Source organism: Dryobates pubescens, chromosome 18 (genome assembly GCF_014839835.1).
Source record: "Dryobates pubescens isolate bDryPub1 chromosome 18, bDryPub1.pri, whole genome shotgun sequence".
NCBI lineage: Eukaryota > Metazoa > Chordata > Aves > Piciformes > Picidae > Dryobates > Dryobates pubescens.
The window spans coordinates 22,730,899-22,751,102 of NC_071629.1; the positions used below are offsets into that span (position 1 = coordinate 22,730,899).

At 55.8% G+C, this 20,204-nt stretch overlaps 1 protein-coding gene across 5 annotated transcripts in view; it reads right to left on the reverse strand.

Annotated features, from left to right (window-relative positions):
• NLGN3 (neuroligin 3) overlaps window positions 1-20,204 on the reverse strand; it is a 45,100-nt gene that overhangs the window by 14,316 nt on the left and 10,580 nt on the right. Inside the window, exons 2-5 of one of the 5 annotated variants that reach the window (XM_054169627.1) lie at window positions 8,789-8,823; window positions 8,083-8,640; window positions 6,967-7,026; window positions 188-247 (exon numbers count right to left, since the gene is read on the reverse strand). In XM_054169627.1, the coding sequence (XP_054025602.1) occupies window positions 188-247; window positions 6,967-7,026; window positions 8,083-8,640; window positions 8,789-8,823 (713 nt within the window). Of the gene's footprint in view, window positions 1-187; window positions 248-6,966; window positions 7,027-8,082; window positions 8,824-11,087; window positions 11,247-20,204 lie in introns of all 5 variants that reach the window. The other 4 variants (XM_054169630.1, XM_054169628.1, XM_054169631.1 and 1 more) reach the window with 4 other exon arrangements.

Sequence of the window (20,204 nt, forward strand, 5' to 3'; positions counted from 1 at the left end):
CCCACCCCAGTCCTGAGGAGGGGAAGGGCCCGGGCGCCCTGCACAGCCAGCCAGCCTGCCCCCCGTCCCGCGCAGCTGCCTGGCACGGCAGGTGGACACACGGAGGGCTCCCTGGGGATGGCAGCGGGGGCGGGCACACCGAGGTGCTTTGCGTGACATGCAGTGGCAGCCTGGAGCACAGGAATACCTTCATCTTCATCACCGTCATTATCCGCTAAGTCCTCGCCCTGTTTCTTAGCGCTGGCTCCTAGGGACCAAACACGAGGAGACAGAACAGAAAGGAAAACAAAGGAAACAAACGAAAAAAAGAGAACAAAACAAAACAAAAAACAAAAGAGAATTCAAAAATAGCATGACAGCAGAGAGGGTGGGGCCAGGCCTGCGCCCCACAGGCGCTGCTGGCTGCTCACACTGCACCTCTCCCAGAGCCAGGCCACGGGCACCGCTGCCTGGGAGCTGTGCCAGGACGCTGCTTCACCTGGACCCCTTCCCACATTCTCCCCGGGGAGTGCTGGAGTGGTGAGGAGGAGGGGGAGTGGGCCTGGGGCAGCATCAGCACTGGCAGCAGGTCAGCCTCTCAAAGCATTGCCGATCCTCCTGCCTCCTGGCCTTGGCCCCCATCTGCTCATGTGCCCTTGGCTCCCTACGTGTGTGAGCTACCAGGGACAACCATCCCCTGCCACCAGCAGAGCCCTCTTGAAGGGTTGCCCTGGATGTCCACTGACCACCAGCCAGGGCCTTGCCCATCATGCCCACGTTCCCTTGTGGCCGGCCCAGCTGTGCTGCAAACCACTGCTGCCTCAGCAGGAGACCACCAGAGCACGCTGCAGGGAGCCGCTGGGATGGGTGCTTCCCTGCGCTGCTCAGCTCTGTCCTGTACCAGCTCCCAAAGCCACTGCTGATAAGCTGGCCCTGACCAAGGCAGAGCCTGAAGATAAAGGTTTCTGTAATGTTCTGAATGCCTTCCAGACCAGTAATGGCCCTCAGCAAATCCACACTGCCAGGGCATGGTGCAGTGCACGCTGGGGGATGTCACTGCAGACTGTGCACCGAGTGCAGCACTTGCAAGCTGCATGCAGCCAGCAGCAGCCAGGAGAGGTGGCTGGTGGGGAGCAGACACAGTGCAGAGGCCCCACTGCTGCAAAGGGCTGCATGCCTTTGTAGGCACAAAACCAAGTGGTGCCATCCCTGTGGCATACAGCCCCAAATTTCAGGAAGAGGCTGTGCTCTCCTTATCCCCTTAAAGCTGCAGAGCAGTGCCTGTAGTCCTCTGCTCCCTAATGCATGCACCAAAACTGTTTCCTGGGTGATGGTTACCTCAGGGGTGACAGGAGGGTTTTCCCAGCCAGAACTGCCTGTGCTGTACCTGTATTGCTCAGGAGCCTCCCCCTGACATGCAGGGATCTAAGGTCCCACCAGGCACCCAGCTGATCCTGGGGTCCTGATGCTATCACCAACTGGCCCCCAGCACAGCAGCAGGGGTTTTACACAGCCTCCAGTAACGCTCCTGAAGCGAGGAGCAGCCCTGTGGCTGAATGAAACTGCTCTGAGATGAGCACAAAACTGTCTGGGAAACTAAATCAGTGAGTCATCCTCACTGCCACTCTGGGAGTGGGATCCTGCAGTAGTGGATAACAAAGATGGCAGTATGGGAGGGCAGGATTTGAATTTAAGAGGAATTTGTGAGAGGTCTGAAAAGGCTGTGAGGGAGCTCCATTGGAGCAAGAGGCTTGCAGAAGGCCTTAAGCAGCCATGAGCTGCTGGAGAAAGTCCAGAGGAACAATGACCAGAAGTCTAGAAAAATCCAGCAGGCAAGAAAAGTTTGCAGGAGGCTGGGCCATGCAAATCCCAGGAGCAGAGGGCTGACGGGAGCTTCAGCATCCCAACACACAGAAGGCCACTGCCAGGCAGTGAGGTAGAAGACCAACTTCCTCTCTGCCACAGGGTGCAGGCAGCCCTGGAACTACATGAGGCAGGTTGCAGCTGAACAAGAAGAAAACCTTTCTGGCAGAATGGACAGGAAAGCGCTGGAAGAGGTGACCTGGGGAGGTGTTTAAGACCAGGCAAGACATCCTGCCAGGAAGAGGTGAGGTAGAGCTACTCCTGCTTGGGTCTGTCTCCAGAGCTGCTCCTGCTTGGAGTTGTCTCTGGCTGTCTCCAGGGCTGTTCTGATGTTCACCTGCTGGCCTACTATCTTCATGCCCCAGACCTGCCTCTCCACCTCCTGTTTTGCCACCCACTCACCCCCTGAGCTCCTCATACATTCTCTTGTTTTCACCCACCACCACTTCTCATCTCAGCACCCTGGCCCCAGCAACCCCCCTTCCTGCAGTGTCCTTCTCATGCACTCCCTCCCCAGCACACCTGGCCAGGCTTATGCAAATGCCCAGCCAGACCTACTGCACGTCCATCAGGGAGCTGCAAGCCCACAAAACACTTCAATCATGAAGTCCTTGTGCAGTGTTTGTTAACTGGTGTTATGTGCCAGCCTGCTTGGTACTGCTCATGGATGGGGATAAAGGCAGCAAGCCTTCATAGGCACTGTGCTTCAGAGCTGGGAAGCTGATCACAGGCAGCTGGAGATCCCTTCCCTCTGCTGGGGGCCCTGGTGCTGGTAAAGCCCCGGGACTGGCCAGGCTGCAGCCCTCCAATCTGCTTTGCTTCTAGGGACAAAGTTCTCCATGCAGACACTGACAGAGGAACCAGCTCTGAGGAGCGGACAACAGCCCTGTGAGCTGATTAACTGGCTGAGCATGGAGGGATCCTGCTGGAGATCCACCACCACCCCAGAGCTTAACAATGGCTGGGACAAACCTGAAGCAACCTGAGCTTCACACACCGTGGAGAGATGGTAGAAAGTAGTGCTGGGAAGCTAAGCAAAGCAGGAGCACAGTAATGCAGGCTGGGGAAGGGGAAGCGCAGCAGCACGTGTGCTTGGCAGATGCAGAGCATGAGCCTTCCCTGTCAGCAGGAAGGGGGCAGGGTAGAGGGGTTACAAGGAGCACAGCCTGCTGCACCACAAGGAGACAGCCTGCTGCACCATCCAGGCTTTTTGCGTCTTGCTACCTTGTTCACCTCCACAGCAACCTAGGGATGCTCCACAGCTCATGAGAGCAGTTACAGCTTCACTCTCCTCAGCTATCCCTTGCACTTTGCTCCATTACCTCCCTCCACCAGTTATGGCCACATCCGAGGACATCCATCCCAGGAAATCTTCCCCCACACTGGCAAAGGCCACCAGGCAGAGCCCCACAGTGCCTGCTCTCACAGGGATGCATTTAAGATCGTGGATTCACAGCTGGAAAACCCAAAAGGCCTTGCAGTTCTTACTCTCCTTTTATCCATCAAAATCTGCCTCCACTAACCCACTTTAAGCTGACTGTGAGTGGCATTGCTCAGGCCAATAGGAAGGCTGCATATGCTCTTATCTGAAGGTTCAAGGAAGATTTAAGATCAAGTTCAGTGAAAAATAAAACCACATTCCATCCACACTGGATTTATGCTGGCTTAGGTAAACCATGCCAACAGCACTGACACCAGCACAGAGACAAAGGAAGGTGTGGAGCCTCAGCCCCTGGGGTCTTTGCACTCAGCATGGTGTAGACAAGAGAAAGCCTGAGCTGCCTCCTTTCCAGATCCAAATACCTTCTCAAGGTGGCCACGACAGCCCCTCCTCAGGGAAAGCTCCCCAGGGCACCTGCTCCCACACAGCAACTGTGACCCTGCAGAGAGCAGGAGCCCACAGCAGCACTGCCACCATGTTTGATGGCCACATGCACCTACAGGCACACATGCTGGTGGCCACACTGGCTCAGGTGCTTCTCTGGGAGCAACAAAGAATGGCACAAGGACTGATGATGACTGCTGAACCTGCTACTGCTCAACCCCATGGGCAGGGGTAGTTTTTCTGGGACCTTTGTCAGGTAGCCCCACCAGCCATCAGCCCTTGCTCCAGGACTGCAGTGCACCTTGGTGCTGCTTGGCCATCTCCCTATCCCTAGGTGATGCAGAGGAGTTATTTCCATCCTTGAGCAAATGCCATAAGAGCACTGCATTTTCTCAAGCTTGGCTGCCTCCACCAGCACAAACACCCACCCTCACCTTTGCAAATCACTCCTTGAACTGGAAGTGGAGCACCAGGGCAGTGCTCTGCTCCCAGCCAGCTCTGCAAAGCAGCAGGCTTTCACAGGAGGCTGGCGAGAAGCTTTCCAGCAGGAGAGCACTGCAAAAGCTGCAGGGAAGCCACAGCCGGTGCTTGGACAAGTTTGCTCCTTGGAGAGCAGCAGAGAAACCACAGTGCTTTTCCCACAGAGCAGCCAAAGCACTTCCCAAGCCCAGGAGCTGCTGGGAGCTCCAGCCAGCCTTGGCACAGCACTGGGCTGACACGTTTCTCTCTGCAGTCTCACAGACTCTGCACAGTCCCAGCCAGAGAGACTGGGCAAGTCGCTAGGAAAAAGCAAGGAGGGCTGCAATGTGCAGGGCAGCCACACTCTTCCCCTTAAAAATGACATCCACCTCCTCATGCCCTGCAGCAAGGACTGCCCAGGGCACCCACCACAGCCAAGCACAAGCTAGAGGAGCTGGCAGCACAAAGCAGAGGGCAGGGCTGTGTTCTGCACGTAAGTACTGCACTCTGTGTGTGTACATGCTCTTGGGTGGGCAGTGCTATTTTCACAGCAAAACCTGAGCCTCTGCTGAGCCCCAGTGCTGGCAGCTCCCCCAGCACTGTGCATGGCTAATTATTGTCTAAGCACTGCTGCCCTGCCATTCTCCCAGGGAAGGGACCAACGTGCATGGAGGAGACTGGTACACAGGAAATTTCCATATAGGAAATGACTGTGGGCAGCTGGGCAGGGAAACAGGGATGTTTTGCTGAGCCAGGAATACACTCTGATCAATTCTCAGTTCTTTGGCTGCTATCAAATACTTTGAGGTGGCAGAAACAAGGAAAACTCCAGTGAGGTGGGAGCTGAGGTGCTTTGAAATACCTCAATACTGCACAGCTGCTTGCCCTGTGAGCTCATTCACTGCTCATAGGTGGCCTTAGAAATAATAAAGGGTACTGCAGAATGAGCTGATGTTCAAATAACACACGGCCCAAGGGAACCAGCACTGTGGGCATATTATCCTCACCCCAAGCATTACTAACCCAGCATACATGATGGGGGTGGGGGAGCCCCCATATCTCATCACAAGTGGCTTAATTCATCTGAGCCAATGGCCACCAAAGCTGTGTCTGGAGCTGAAGGGCAGTGTCTGGGTACTTTAATTCCCACTGTGTCACACCTGGATTCCCAAATGGCCAGCACTGGCAGTCAGTGGAGCCTAGCAGGGGCAGAGGGCACATCCCCCAAAAGCTCCCCAGGACAAGCAGCAGCTGTAGATGGGCTGCAAAGAAATCCTGCCTGTGTGCAGGGTGGGTGGGGAGGGGAAAGCCAGAACATGAGCGCACCCAAGGTGTTCCACCATGCCTTACGTTGTCCCCCTTCTACAGACATAGCCCAGCCCCTCTTGCCTGGCCCTGGCTGCAGGGGTGGGGGCTGCAGGGGTCTGCCAGCCGCAGCAGCCGGTGGGAGGGCTGGGAGAGGAAGCGCTTTGAAGTGGCTGGGGATCGCTGGCACCGCCGGCTCCGGAGGCGGCGTGCAGAGACTCCCTAATGCAGCAGCCCTTTCAGGGGACAGCCTTGGCACTCAGAGAGATGGCGTGTGAATAGCCAGGACGGCAACAGGAAAAGCAAAGCAAAGAAACTCAATGACAGAACTGAGGGAAATGGCTGGAAGGAAAGAGCTCTCCAAGCCTTCGAGCCCAGCTGCAGCAGTCCCGCCAGCCTTGGGGTGCAGGGAGGTGGAGGCTGGGATGCAGGGAGCACGCTGCTGCAGGGTGCCCAGGATGGCAGCCCCTTGCCTGCCAGATACCCCCTCCCTGCACTGAGCCTTTCACAAGAGCCTGGCTGCCCAACCACCCACGCATCCGACTTTGGGACGCACTGAGCAGCCTGCGCTCACCCTGCCTGCAAGGAGGCTGTGTGGTGGGACGGGCAAAGCTTTGTGCCCAACAAGGGACAGAGCCAGATCGCATTTGCACATCTCCACTCTCTGGCTGGGAACACAGGATCAGGAGCACTCTGGGGCACGGTGGTGGTGCTTCCTGCCTTGCCTCAAAGTGCAAAAGGATGAGTCCCGCCCAGACCTGGGGCTGGAGGCAAGGCAAAGCAGAGATGTGGCTGAACTGGAGGTGCTCAGCTGCCCACATGGCAGCTGGCGCTCAGGGAGGATGCTGTGCTGGGCAGTGGAGAGCAGCTCCTCACTGGCAGGGCTGGCAGAGGAGTGGGGGTGTGAGCAGCATGGGGCAGCCTTTGCAGGACCCCAGTCTGGGGCTGAATACAGCAGTGTTTGCATGGCCAGGAAAGGTTTTAAGCTTTTAACCTTTGGATGCCAAATGACCAAGGATGCAACAGGGGAAGAGTTCAGCCCAGGATGGGCTGGAGTCCCCTTTTACCTGAGCGGGTTCATACACCCCAGCAGGGACACAGCCCTACAGGATGGCTGCCCTTAAGTGCTACCTGCCATCAGAGGCTCCCCCTCACACCCAGGGCCTGGGAGCTTGCCCATGCCAGCAGGATGAGGGCAGGAGCGTTGGGCTAAGCCCAGGAGAAGCTGTTCTGAAAGGTCTGGAGCAACGTGTGCATCCTCCTCTGACCTGATCCCAGCCCTGTGCTCCCAGCCAGCACTCGTCCTAACAGCTCTTGCTGGGGAGTGGAGGTATCCGGAGCCTGCGTGGTGCTCCTCTGAGCGGGAAGTGGGGAGCAGCGAGGTAGGCTGCTGGCAGGGCCGTGGTCTGGGTGGCGGCACAGAGAGGTGCCAGAGGAGCATGTCACGGGCCAGGGGCCAGCCAGGCACCCTCTCACTCTCTCACTCTCTCTCTCTTTCCTCTCTGTGCCTCTCTGCCGGTCGGCTTGCTACATACCTCCTTTCCTACATATTTTCTTGTTGGGCTTTCGGGTGCATTCCTTGGAAATCCGTTTTACTGTAAAATGAATAAAAGACTACAAAATAACAGGAGGCTCCACTGGCAGGAGTGGGCATGCAATCACAACCACGCTGCTGCCCTCCCACCACCCCCAGGGCCGCGGGAGGTGGGGAGGGAGCGTCGTCGTGGGAGGAAAACTCTGGGCCAGCCGTGCTGGGCGGGAAGGAAGGCACAATGCATCTCACGGCCAAGGGCCCCAGGGACAGAGAAGTGGAGCCAGATGGCCTGGGAGAAGCCACCAGGCTGCTCTGCTGCACACGGCAGACCCACTGAGCATCCCTTCCAGCCCAGTCCAGGGGCTCCCATTGCGGTGAGGCTGGGGCAGGCACTGCCTCCTCTGCCATCTACTTACAGTTCAGGTGGGATCCCCTACAAAGGAAAACGTTAGAGAAGGAGGCACCCAGCACTGCTCATCCTCACCCCAATGGGATCACGCCCCACGGGTCCCTGGCACTCCAGGCTCATCGCTCCACCGCCGTCCCGCCAGCAGGCAGGGGGCAGCTAAGCGACGTGTCCCCGACCTCTCGGCTGTACCAGGGCCGGAAAAGGGCTCTGTGGTCCCTTCCTTGCCAGAGCATCTCCCCAGGGAGAGGCAGAGTGTTCCTCCCAGCTGCTGTTGCAGCCCACGCCCACAACTAGCGCATGGACCTGGGGAGGGTGGGAAGGGGGAAGGAAGGACAAACCCGAACCAACTCAAGACAGAACCTGGCACTCGGCGCCTCAGGAGCACAAACCAGCTTGTTGCTCTGTGGATCTGCGGTCAGAGAGTCGGATTCAGATTTAGCAACACAAGAGAGGAACCCGTGACAATGCCATGGAGGTGGAGCAGGGGGACGGAGAGGCGTGGAAGAGCAGGAGCACGCGAGACAGATATGGCAGCTGAGGGCAGGGGGGAGCTGCGTGGCCAGAGAAAGCTTTCCACGAACAGAGAGCATGCTGCAGGGTCCACAACCACATGCATCAAACACAACACCCAGGTGAGACCAACCACCGCTGGGGAGGGGCGGAGCACCCCCCCCAACACCTCCTGCGGGCACCCCGGTGGGGACTCACCATCCTCTGTGGGGATGTAGATGTTGAGGTACAGACAGTCCTCGTTGGGGTCCTGGATGTACGTGGCCACGATATCCAAATTGGAGGTAAACCAGATGGGCAGCATGATCTCAGGAACAGCGTTGTGGATGTTCTGGGGGCAGACTGGCGAGAAGTGGGTAGCGTTCCTGATGCCTGACCAGGACGGTGGTGGCTCAGGGGGCATGAACCTCTTCTCCCCGATGGGGGGGGCGGCGTAAGGCACCCCTAGGTACTGGTCCACAGGCCCCAGGATCTCGCTGGGCAGCGGCACACGCACTCCCCGTAACTTCCCATAGTGAGTGTTGACGGTCGGCGAGTAGACCTGGCCCTGCATCTGCACAACCGCCGAGGCGAAGCTCAGGACCCAGAGGGCAACACGCAGATCCCAGCCGGCCACCAGCTCAGGCACTTGGAGAACACGGGGCAAGAAAGGGCTTCTCCAGAGTATCAGCCACATCGTCCGGGAGGAGCAGCACCAACATCCAGGCCTGAAGCTCCTGGGGTGACAGTTCAGGGCATCCCCATCACACCGAGCCTCTGATTTGCCCACCGGGAACAGAAGGAACGGGAAGGTCAGGAGTCAGGAGCACGCAGCCCAGCCGCACCTTCTGCTGGGTGAGTCGGGAGCACGGACACAGGAGATGTGCCACCACTCCTCACAGCCTGCCAGCCTGCTGCTGCCTACCTGCCAAAGGCCTGGCCCGGAGGGGACTGCTGATACTGTGGAGAGATGGAGGGAATTAACAGCAGACTTGCTCTGGGAAGAGTCAAAGAACTTCATCATAGAAGGAGCCAGGATCCCTGGCCAGACCCTCCCACCCATGGGTGCTCATTGGCTCTGCCACTGCCCAAGCAGGCAGCTCTAGGAGTAGGCAAGCACATGCAGAGACTGTCTGCTGTGCTCAGGGGCCAGCCCCTGCCTCTGCCTTGCCTGGGTGAGCCTTGCAGCTGCCCTGCATGGCATCACAATGCCCTTGCCCCATGCTGCAGGAGGGTATCGGCAGGAGACTGTGGACACCGAGAAAAGCAGGATAGTGCCACTTCCCTGGCACCATCACTCCCCTTAAGAAACCTGTTTGGCATCACAACTGCCCTGCATGGCCCCTGCATAAGTGCCCACCGGCACCTACCCCTCTCTGCCTGAGCGGGAGCCACCTGTGCTCCTCACTGTGACTCCATCCCAGCATCACTCCTCTGTCAGGATGCCATACCCCACCTCACAAATGTCCTACCTAGGGACCCACCTCACCTGCCCACATGCTCTCTAGCCAGTTTTTTAATTCCACATGCCGCTGGCCTAAGCAGCAAGACCTCAGGCACAGCCCAGGAGCTGGGCAAACAAAAAGGGAACAGCCAGAGTGCTTCTGGGCAGTGTTCCCCTGTGCCAGCACAGCAGTCTCCCTGCCACCCCCTCCCTGCCCCAGCTGCCTCCCAGCCACCTGAGCAAGCCCCAGGGAGGCAGAGCTCTGTTCCCACGTTCCCACGCAGGGCCGTTGGTGAGGGTGGGAGCAGACGCGGCAGCCGGCCCCAGGGTCTGTGGGGCAGGGAGCTGCGGGCAGGGCGGGCAGCAGCTGCAGACAGGGACCTGCGGGTGCTGTGCCAGCAAGCAGAGCTCCAGCGCCAGGGAGCCCTTGCTGGAGGCTGTGTGGATTTTCAGCGCTCTGCCCTTCACCTCCCCGCGCCGCCTGCCGCATTCAGGGCTTATGTAAGTGCCCCCCCAGCCAGCGCCGCTCCCGGGGGATCTGGGCAAGGGCAGCTGTGGAGGCTGCGCTCACCCACCGCTCGCCCTCACCCCTGCAGGAGCGGCAGCCGCGGCATGCCGGCTCTGGACCTCGTCAGGTGCCTTTGCAGCCTGGCTCCTTCTAAACGGCACTGCTTGCTGGCAGGTCAGAGGATGCTCACCCTGTTCTAGCCACATGTCCTTAGCCTGGCAGAGATGGCAGTGGTGGTGGGGCACCTCCATTTTACCCCAGAGCATCCTTACATGGCCACCCAGTAAACCTCTCCCAAGCTGAGAGAGGAGCAGAGTTGCCTGGGAATTACTGGAGCACAAAAAAAGGGCTGTATGCAGATGGGAGGTGGATGGCTTAGGTGTAGGCTCAGCTGGGCAGGGACTCCACGAGTGGAGAGCATCTCAGCCAGCGAGGAAAATCCACAGGAAAAAATAACACAGCAAAAAGCCACGAGGGTGTCTCAAATCTGTGCTGCACATGTGCAGGCAAGTCAGGGCTGGTCATTAAGGAAATGGGCCCAGGGAGCACAGCAGGCTCAGCAATCAGGACCTGACAGGCATGACAAGGAACACGCAGCCCAGGAAATCACATTACTGAATCCAGCCTGCCCCAGCAGTGAGGCCTCACAGGGCTGGGCGTGCAGGCACCTTTCCAGGGACTGCCACAGGTACAAATGATGGGGAGAAGCAGTCATACCACTGTCCCATCTGTGGCACAGGGATGACCTGAGTGCTATCACAGCTGGAGCTGATCCTGCTCTACATCTGACCCTCATCACCTCTGCCTATCATTGCCCTCCACCTCCTCCTGTCCCATCAGGCCACAGCAGAAACACAGAATCATAGAATTGTCAGGGTTGGAAGGGACCTCAAAGATCATCCAGTCCCAACCCTCCTGCCATGGGCAGGGACACCTCACACTAGATCAGGTTGCTCAGAGCCTCATCCAGCCTGGCCTTAAAACCTTCCAGGAATGAGGCTTCTACCACCTCCCTGGGCAACCTGTGCCAGTGTCTCAGCAAAGGAGTATGACACTGCTGTTATCCCTCAAGCAGCTGCCAAACAGCTGAGGGACAGAAACACAGGTGAGGCACTCAGAGATCTCAGGCTCTGGTCTGCTCCACCACCACTGGAGCTGCCTCTGCAGCTCAGTGCCACGGCTGCCCCACTCTGCCTCCAGCTCTGGGAAAAAAAGCATCATTCATCTAAAATATTCCTCACAACAATGCTTCTCCTTCAGCAGAAAACTGACCTTTGCCTAACAGCAGCAGCCCAGGATGCAGTGACGGCTGGGGATCCCCCAAAGCCACATTCCCAAGCGGGATCTCAAACACGCTTCAGACTTGCTCTGCCTGACATTGCTCAAGGCAAACCACCCAGTGCAAATCTTCTGCTCAGGTTCCTTTGGGTACTATGGGTTAAGAGAAAGCCAAATTATTAATGACTGTCATATCTCATTTGTATGACTGGAAGCTACAGGCAGCTTCCAGTCTTTATGGTAGTGCCCACAAGTCTCCACAGGGAGACCTGTCACTGTTTTCCCTCTGTGGGCACACCACAGCCCTGCCAGCAGTGGCTCACCAGCTGATTTCACCAATCAAGGGCTTCCGTGGGGCTGCAGCCACAAGCTGCCCTAAGCACTGCTGCTCCACTGACTCCTCCAGCCAAGCAATTCCACAGCACCAGGCAGGGCAGCTCCACAGCCTGCAGCTGCCCAGCTGGGCTGTGCACACAAGCCCCTGCCAAACTGAGGCTGAACTCACCACCCACCCTGCATCCTTGGAGTCGTCACACACCCACTGTAGCCACCCTGTCCTGGCACCCTGAGGACTCCTGTTTTACCAAACACAGCTAAAAATGAACCTCTTGCTGCAGTTCCTCAGAATGAGAGTTATGATGCTGCTCCTTTGGGGTTTTGTTTAATCCTCACCCATCGTTATTTAATAGCTTTTAAAAGCCATGAACATCTAAAGAAAAAAACACATAAGCTAAAATCGAATTAAAGTTCCAAGTACACATCCTCCACTTCAATAAAGCATGCACCTGTCTCCAGCTATGAGTTTCAGGAAACAGAGGGTGGCTTCCAGGAGGATGGAGACTCCCTTTGTACAAGCAGTGCCATGGAAAGGACAAGGAGTGGTGGGGATGAATCGCTGCTCGGGACATTCCCATTGCACTCCAGGAGAGAATGTTTGCCATGAGCACAGTCAGACCCTGGAATCATCTCCCAAGGGCAGCAGTGGAGTGCCCTGCACTGGGCAGTTTGAGACTCAGCTTGCCAGGGTGCTGAGCCAGCTCATGGCAACTGCACTGACACCTAGAAAGGTTGGAACCTCAGGGTCCCTTCCATCCCGGCAGTCTGCGAGGCTGTGTTTGACGGAGCAGCAGTGAGTTAGGTGAGCTGTGGGCAAGCACAGCCAGGTATGGAGACACACAGCCAGCACCCAGCAGCCCTCACGTAACCCTGCAAAGCCTTAACCCTCCAATCCAGAGGACTACACTTGAATGTTTGTCATTCCACCTTTGTTCTGTCCATTTCTAAAGAACTTTGCCTTCCATCTGCCCTGCAGCACAGAATAAAGGCACCCGACCAATGCCAGCACCTTGCTCCTAAGCTGTCTCACGCTTGGATTGTTTTTCAATTACAAACACAAACCCCAATGCAAACCTGAAATCTCAAATTCCCTGGCTTTCAAGTGCCTCATTTGGGATGATTACAACAGCTCCATAACACATCTTGCTCCCTCCTGTTGCTGTTCCACGCTCTGTGCTTGCTGCTGTAACTTCATGTTAACTCTCAGGGTGGGAATTTAGCCTTCATTTAATGCTGACTGCCATGAGAACCCCAGCTTGGCCCTCCTCACGTCGGGGGCTGCTGCATGTGCCTTGCATCACTGCCTGCTGCCTCAACAGCTCTTAAGATTCCCCTAGGTCTTTCAAAGCATGCAAAACAAGCAGGAGACCTGAGACAGGACATCTCCGGTTTTGCTGCCTTCCCTGCAGCAGCAAAGCCAAATGCATCCCACAGCGAAGATGGCTGCTGCCTCCCTGCAGCCCTGCACCAGGAGGAGCTGTGCCTGCCAGCTGGAAGAGAAACCAGGCTGGACCGGGCAGATAGAGCTCAACTGGGGATGCTGAGACAAGCGAGGAGCTGGGAGGATAAAGACACTGCAGGCATCCCAGGTTGCTCTGCCAGACCGCTGGTGGGGTGAGTGGAGGAAGCGATGCTGCGAGCTGCTAGGGAGGTCATTCATGTGCTCTGGAAAACAAACGCTCTATCAGTATTTCCCTGGCCGTGCTGCCTTCCAGACGGCTCCCTCCCCAACAAGGAGACACTCTCCATGGAAACCTGGAAGGGTGGGATCCTCTGGAAGCCTCCCTCGTAGATGCACAGTCGGGCGCCTCAGCAGCAGCCAGACGAGCCAGGTCCACACCTCCCCTGGAAGGCAGCCCAGGAGAAGCAAGCAGGCAGCCTGCCCTTCTAGAGGACTCTTCTCTGAGGTCCAGCCTCCTGCCCCATAGCACTTATGCTGACCCAACCCCAAGCTCATCTCACTGATGCTGCAGCTCTATGTCCCACTTAGTCCAGAGCCAGGACAGACCAGGGCCTCCGACTGCCCAGGTAGCACAGATGGGCGATCTGAGAGCAAGCAGCTGGGGTGTCCCACTGCACCCTCTGGCCACCCTGCCTTCTGCAGCTCTGCTCACTGCCTGACCCTGTTGCTTCGTGGTGTAGCTGTGGCAGGTTGCAGGGGAGCAGTCCCCATGTCCCATCACAGACATGAGCAAGCAGCATGAGAAATTTCTGCCTCCCCTGCCCCAGGGCAAGTGAGCTCCAAACCCTTCCACCAGCCTGTGCTCCAGAAACTCAGGCTGGTGTTCAGAGCTCAGGTAGCATTGCTTGCCAGGTGTGCTCCCCATCCTGTCAGCTGCTCTTCTTTGCTGGGCAGCAACCTTGGCTCTCACCAGCCCCTGGCCCCATCCCAGCTGGCCTGTGATGCTGCAGAAACCCCACAGGAGACCCTGAGTCCAGTCCTATTTGACACCTTCATCAGCAACCTGCATGAGGGGACAGAGTGGACCCTCAGCAAGTCTGCTGATGACACAAAACTGAGAGCAGTGGCTGACACCCCTCGGGCTGTGGTGCCATCCAGTGAGACCTGGGCAGGCTGGAGAGTTGGGCAGAGGGGAACCTCATGAAGTTCAGCAAGGGCAAGTCCTGCCCCTGGGGATGAACAACCTCCTGCACCAGTACAGGTGAGGGGGGACCTGCTGGAGAGCAGCTCTGTGGCAAAAGACCTGGGAGTGCTGGTGGACAACAGGATGACCATGAGCCAGAGATGTGCCCTTGGGGCCAAGGACAATGGCATCATGAAGAATGTGTCCAGCAGGTCGAGAGAGGTTCTCCTTCTCTACTCTGCCCTGGTGAGGCCTCATCTGGAGTACTGTGCCCAGTTCAGGGCTCCCCAGTGCATGAGGGACAGGAAGCTGCTATGAAGATGATTAGGGAACCGGAAGAGCTCTCTTACGAGAGAAGGCTGAGAGACCTGGGGCTCTGTAGCCTAGAAAAGACTGAAAGGGAATCTTCTCAATGCTTACTAATACTTCAAGGGTTGGTGTCAGAAGGCTGGGTCCAGTCTTTTTTTCAGTGGTGCCAGTGACAGGACAAAGGGTAATGGGCACAAACTTGAACAGAGGAAGCTCCATCTAAACATGAGGAGGAACTTCTTCACTTTGAGGGTGGTAGAGCACTGGAATAGGCTACCCAGAGTCTCCAACTCTGAAGTCATTAAAACCCTGCCTGGACCCCATCCTCTGCAACCTGCTCTAGGTGAAGCTGCTCTGGCACAGGGTGGGTTGCACTAGATGATCTCCAGAGGTCCCTTCCAGCCCCATCACTCTGATTCTGTGGAGGCACAGAAGCTGCAGCATGTCTGAACTGATGTGCTCATGCTCACGTGTTCCCATACCTCCTGAAGAGCAGCCCTCTGCCAGCAGGTCTCAGCTTGCACCCCCTGATGCTTGTGGCCTGGGGACAATACTACAGAGCAATGCTGGTGGTTACATGGCATGACCTGTGTCCAGCTGGTCCTCCTGACCCACCCCAGGGTACCCACCCATGGCACAGGCAGGTGTTTTCTGCAGTCACAGCCCTGCAGGAGCAATTCTCAGTTCTTGGGCCCAGCACAGAGCTGGTGCACAGTAATGGATGGTCACCAGTGGCTCAAAGTTACACTGAAAACAGACAAGTAAGGGTTCAGAAAGGTTTTCCCTGCTGCTGCTGCCCTGCTTTGCTTTGCATGACCTTTGGGACACAACAGAGCATGTTCTTAGATCTGCATGTGACACCCAGCTCGTTGGAGGCCAGCTCAGGAGCTGACACGCTCCAACAGACTGGGGAAAGGGCTGAGAGATGATGGGCAGCACTGCAAGTGATTTGGAGGTGAAAAACTGCACAAACAGATAATGGAAGAAAAGACAGCAGTGTTTCTGCCAGAAGGGTCAGCAGGGCTATAGGAGAGTACAAACTGAACGTGAGCCAGCATGTCACTGCCGCAAAAAAAGGCAAGTACAGTAGGATGTGTGAAAGGCCAGCTTATAAAGATACATCAAGTAATTACTCTGCTCTCCTTTCAGCTCATAAAGGCACATTAAGTAATTATACAGGTCTCCAGAGAAGCAGCTCATTCCCCAAAAGATTTAGACCAGCCCAGAGAGACCACAGGAGACCAGCAAGACCACCAAAAGACCTTGGGCTAAAGCCTGGAAGAATAGGGCTAGCCTAGACAGGACAAGTCAGAGGATGCAGGTTTAGAACACGCAAAGGCCACTCCAAAGACAGGTCAGGGCAGTCTGACACTGAACGCTGTGCCAGGTAGGAGACACATTCACTTTGAAACAGGAGTCAGGGGTACACCAGGGAACGTTCAAGTGCTCCATGCATATCTGCAGAAGGTGCTGCATGGCAGTGACCCCCTGGCATCCCCAGCCTCCCACACTTCTCATCAGCCCTGGCTGGCAGTTCTATTCCTGTCCTCATTTGTTCAGCATCTGCCACCATCTGGGCAAACTATAACCACCCTGGCCACAAAGCCTGCAGTATTTAGTACACTCTGACAGAAGAGAACACTCAGGAGGCTTCCCAGCACCACGGGGCCCATCATATCTGCTCTCCACTCTGCAGAAGCCTCCCCCCAGACTCTGGTGTCCCCCATCTCACTCTCCTCCTAGAGACATCTCTGCAGTAGCTCCCATATCTAGGGCCCACAGTCACTCTGATGGGACAGAAGGAAAACCAGTCACAACCCCTCACCTTCATTTGTTTCAGGTACAAGAGGCATCCCTGTAACTTGCCTTTCCTAACCTCTGCCCACCAATATTTAAAGCAAGCTGAACATCAGAAGTGTCTGAGACACTCCACTGCACATTCTTTGCCCTAGGGAGAGGATGAGAGACCATGTGAGAAGTGGCAGTTAAGTTCCTCACTACTGCAGGAACATATGTGGGACAGAAGCTCTTTGACAAGTCTCAGATGTGTGCCAAGATCCGAAGAGCTCCTGTTCAGAGGAATGGTGCCTAAAATACCTAGAAACAGACAATTCCAAGTGCCACTTCTGCTGTGGTGCTGCAGTATGGCCTGTCTCCTTTTGCCACATGGCCTTCCATGAAGGACCCAAGCCTGCCTTGGCAACTTGCCCTTGACCTTGCCCACACTTCAGCCTTTCTAGACAGTTCTGGTGTTAAATGCCAGCACACTGTTTGATGCCTGGCTGCAGAAGGCACACCACCCAGCAGGTGAGGTGGTCTGGCTCATTTCCAACTCCAGTTTAGCATCAAAAGCTCCAAAAAGGCAGTGTCACTGAGCTGAGACTGGCAACACTGCTGAAGGACAGCCAGTGAGCACTGCAGCATAGACGTTGCTGGCATCAATGCAAACAGAGAGGGTAGCCTCCATGAAGGACCTGAGGACAACTTTGCTTCCAAGACTGGGCTACATGCTCCCCTTGAGCGGGTCTAGATCTTGACCAGCCCTTCCACTCACTGCTTCCCAGGATCCTGACGGAAGACTGAGGTAGGGCTGTGTGTCAAAGCCAGCAGCTGCTGTGTGAGCAAGAGGACAGATCCCTGGCTGTGAAGAGGGCAGCAGCAGCAGCCTCCTTCCCGGTGGGCTGCGGGGTCTCCATGTGGCTCAGCAATAGCTGCTGGAAGCAGGCCGTGCAGTGCCACGTTTTGGGTAGGAATAATCTGGATTATCTCACGTTACAGCTTCCTGATGCCAGCAGGAAGAAACGGTGGCAGCTTTTTTCTCCCTCACCTTGCTGCTTGCACAGTTTCCATGTACCAATGCCTCCCTGCAGGGGCAGAGGTTAATGAGAACCACTGTCTAAACAGCAAACACAGTGTCCAGGCCTTGGCACGGATGTACACACACTTGCTCCCCAGCCAGAACAACTGGCAGAAAACAAAGAGAATCTGACCCAGTCTGGAAGATCAAGGAGCCCCGGAGGAGACTCCAGAAGCCCCTGCGACGTGGTCCACACCTCCCCCCCACCCCGCAACAGCTGGATGTGGCATTGCTCGATCCCAGCCTGAACCTGCCCAGTCCGGCCTGGCAGGAGCGACCACCATGGGGTGGTGCTTGGTGCCGTTTCCTGAAGATGGTGTGAGGGGCTCCAGGGTGCTCGGTGCACCCCCGGCCCTGCCAGCACCGCGCCCGCTGCGAGCCCGGGCAGCGGCGGGGAAAGGGGCCGGGAGCTGTCCCTTCAGCACCGCCCGCAGCGCTACGGCCGGGCCCCGGCAGCGGGGAGCTGCTGCTGCAACACAGCCCTGCGTGGCCTTGCCACAATGCCCTGCCCAGCCCTGCAACAGCGTCCTGTATGGCCCGGCACTGCCCTGCAAGGCCCTGCAGCCCTGCTGTGTCCAGCTCTGCAATGCAGCTCTGCAACACAGCCCTGCAGCACCACCCTGCAACACAGCCCTGCAGCACCACCCTGCAATGCAGCTCTGCAACGCAGCCCTGCAGCACCACCCTGCAATGCAGCCCTGCAGCACCACCCTGCAATGCAGCTCTGCAACACCGCCCTGCAGCACAGCTCTGCAGCGCAGCCCTGCAGCATAGCACCGCCCTGCAGCACCACCCTGCAAAAAGGCAGGGAGCACCTGCAGCAACCTGGGTGTTCCCCAAGCTGCAGTGAGCTGTTTGGCTGGCAGCTGAGGAAAGGTGGCATGAGCAGGGACATGGGCTGAGCAACCTCTGCATCACCTGAAGGTGCCCTCACGATCTCTACAGATTCCTGAAGAGATAAAGTGGAGAGGGAGGTGCTCAGCATTTCTTCCTGACTTCCAGTGACAGGACACATGGGACCAGTTTAAAACCATGACAAGGGGGGTTTGGACTGGACACTAAGAGGCATTTCTTTATCAAGAGGGTGGTCAAACAGTGGCACAGGCTTCCTGGAGAGGTGGTTGATGCCCCACATCTGTCAGTGTTAAGAGACATTTGAACAATGCCCTTAACAGCATGCTTTGACTTTTGGTCAGCCCTGACCTGGTCAGGCAGTTGGACTAAATCATCAGTACAGGTCCTTTCAACTGAAATATTCTATTCTATTCTATTCTATTCTATTCTATTCTATTCTATTCTATTCTATTCTATTCTATTCCATTCTATTCTATTCCATTCTATTCCATTCTATTCCATTCTATTCTATTCCATTCTATTCTATTCCATTCTATTCTATTCCATTCTATTCTATTCCATTCCACTCTATTCTACTCAATTCCATTTCATTCCATTATATCTCATTCCATTATATCCCATTCTATTCTATTCTATTCCATTCCATTCTATCCCATTCCATTCCATTCAATTCCATTCCATTCTATCCCATTCCATTCAATTCCATTCCATTCCCTTCCATTCTATTTCGTTCCATTCCGTTCCAATTCTAGTCTAATTCTAGTCCACTCTGTTCCCTTTTATTCCATTCCTATAGGAGACAGTGATCACAAAGCAAAGGCAGACTTACTTCAGTGCTCACTTTGTGCAGGCAGGTGACTGACAATGCAAAAGTGCATCTGCAGAATCCTGGAATTTGCAGATATCTGTTCAGGAGTAATCTGACAGACAATCTGCTTTTGGTTAAGTCCCTGGCACCAGCATAAAGTTCATGCCAAGACAACTGGCTTGCTCTCCAACACATCACAAATGAGCACCAGGCACCTGCTTTAAGGCAATCTAAGCTCACTCAGAAATCTGAGATCAACACTCTGCAGGAAGCAACTGGAGCACAAATCCCATCCAGCAAAGGGAGAGCTGTCTGCACCAGCAGCATTCCCCTCACTTCCTTCTCCAGCTTCAGTGACATTATCCCAGCTGCTCATTACCATCCCACTCACATCTGCCAGAGTAATGGACCCTATGTCCTCTCCCACGAAAACCACCTTGGGAACTACAAGCAAGGGCCCCAGTTTCTCAGCTGACATGGATCATTATAACTGAACCATGTTAGGGAGCAGATTCTCAAGCACAGAGCAACAAGGTTCTGAAACTCTAAGTCCAAACACGCCTATCTGTTTTACCTTAGCAAGAGCAGGTGTGAAACTGAATAAAGGAAGGAGATTTCAGTGACCCAAAGAGGGTGGCTTGATGCAATGACACCCTCCTTTCTGAAAGGCCCCAGACTAAGCAGTAGGTATGAAACCCAGCTTCCTCAAAGCTCTCACACCCCAGTCTCTCAAGCTCCTTTCTAGAAACCAACCATGCAAAGGACATGGACCCCTCCAACCAGATGAGCCATGGGCACTTTGCACAAAACCCTGTCCTCCCCACACCACCACCTGTGCTAACAGCTCCAGAGGTCTCACACATGCCCCAAGGAAAGCCAAGAAAGCACCAGGAGATGCAGCAGGCTGAGCACGTCCACAGCCAATGCTTCCCATGGACCAGTGTGGCCCACAGGAGGCTCCACAAATCGAAGGAGGTCAGCTGGGCAGAGGGGAACTGGCTGCAGCTTAAAATGCAAAGGCTTTCAGTGAGGAAGATGCTGAGAAATAGGTTCAACAGTAAAGGGAACACCCAAGATAAGCTATCAGTGTTTTGTTTGCTTTGACTCAAAGCAGGAAGCCCAAACCATGCTCCTGAAGGAAAATGCAGGCAGGTAACCCCAACAGGCAGGAGCTGCTCTGGCACTGGAGGTGCTGTGGCCAGGCATGGTGCCCATGCTGATGGCCTCATTCACATCCTGTCTCCTGTTGTAACTTCTGTCTCTGAAATGTGCACCAACTCCTCCTGAAGGCCTGACTTTAATCTTGAAAGGTCCAGAACAGGCTTGGTTCCTACTGAACCACTTCTACCACTTAACTTCCA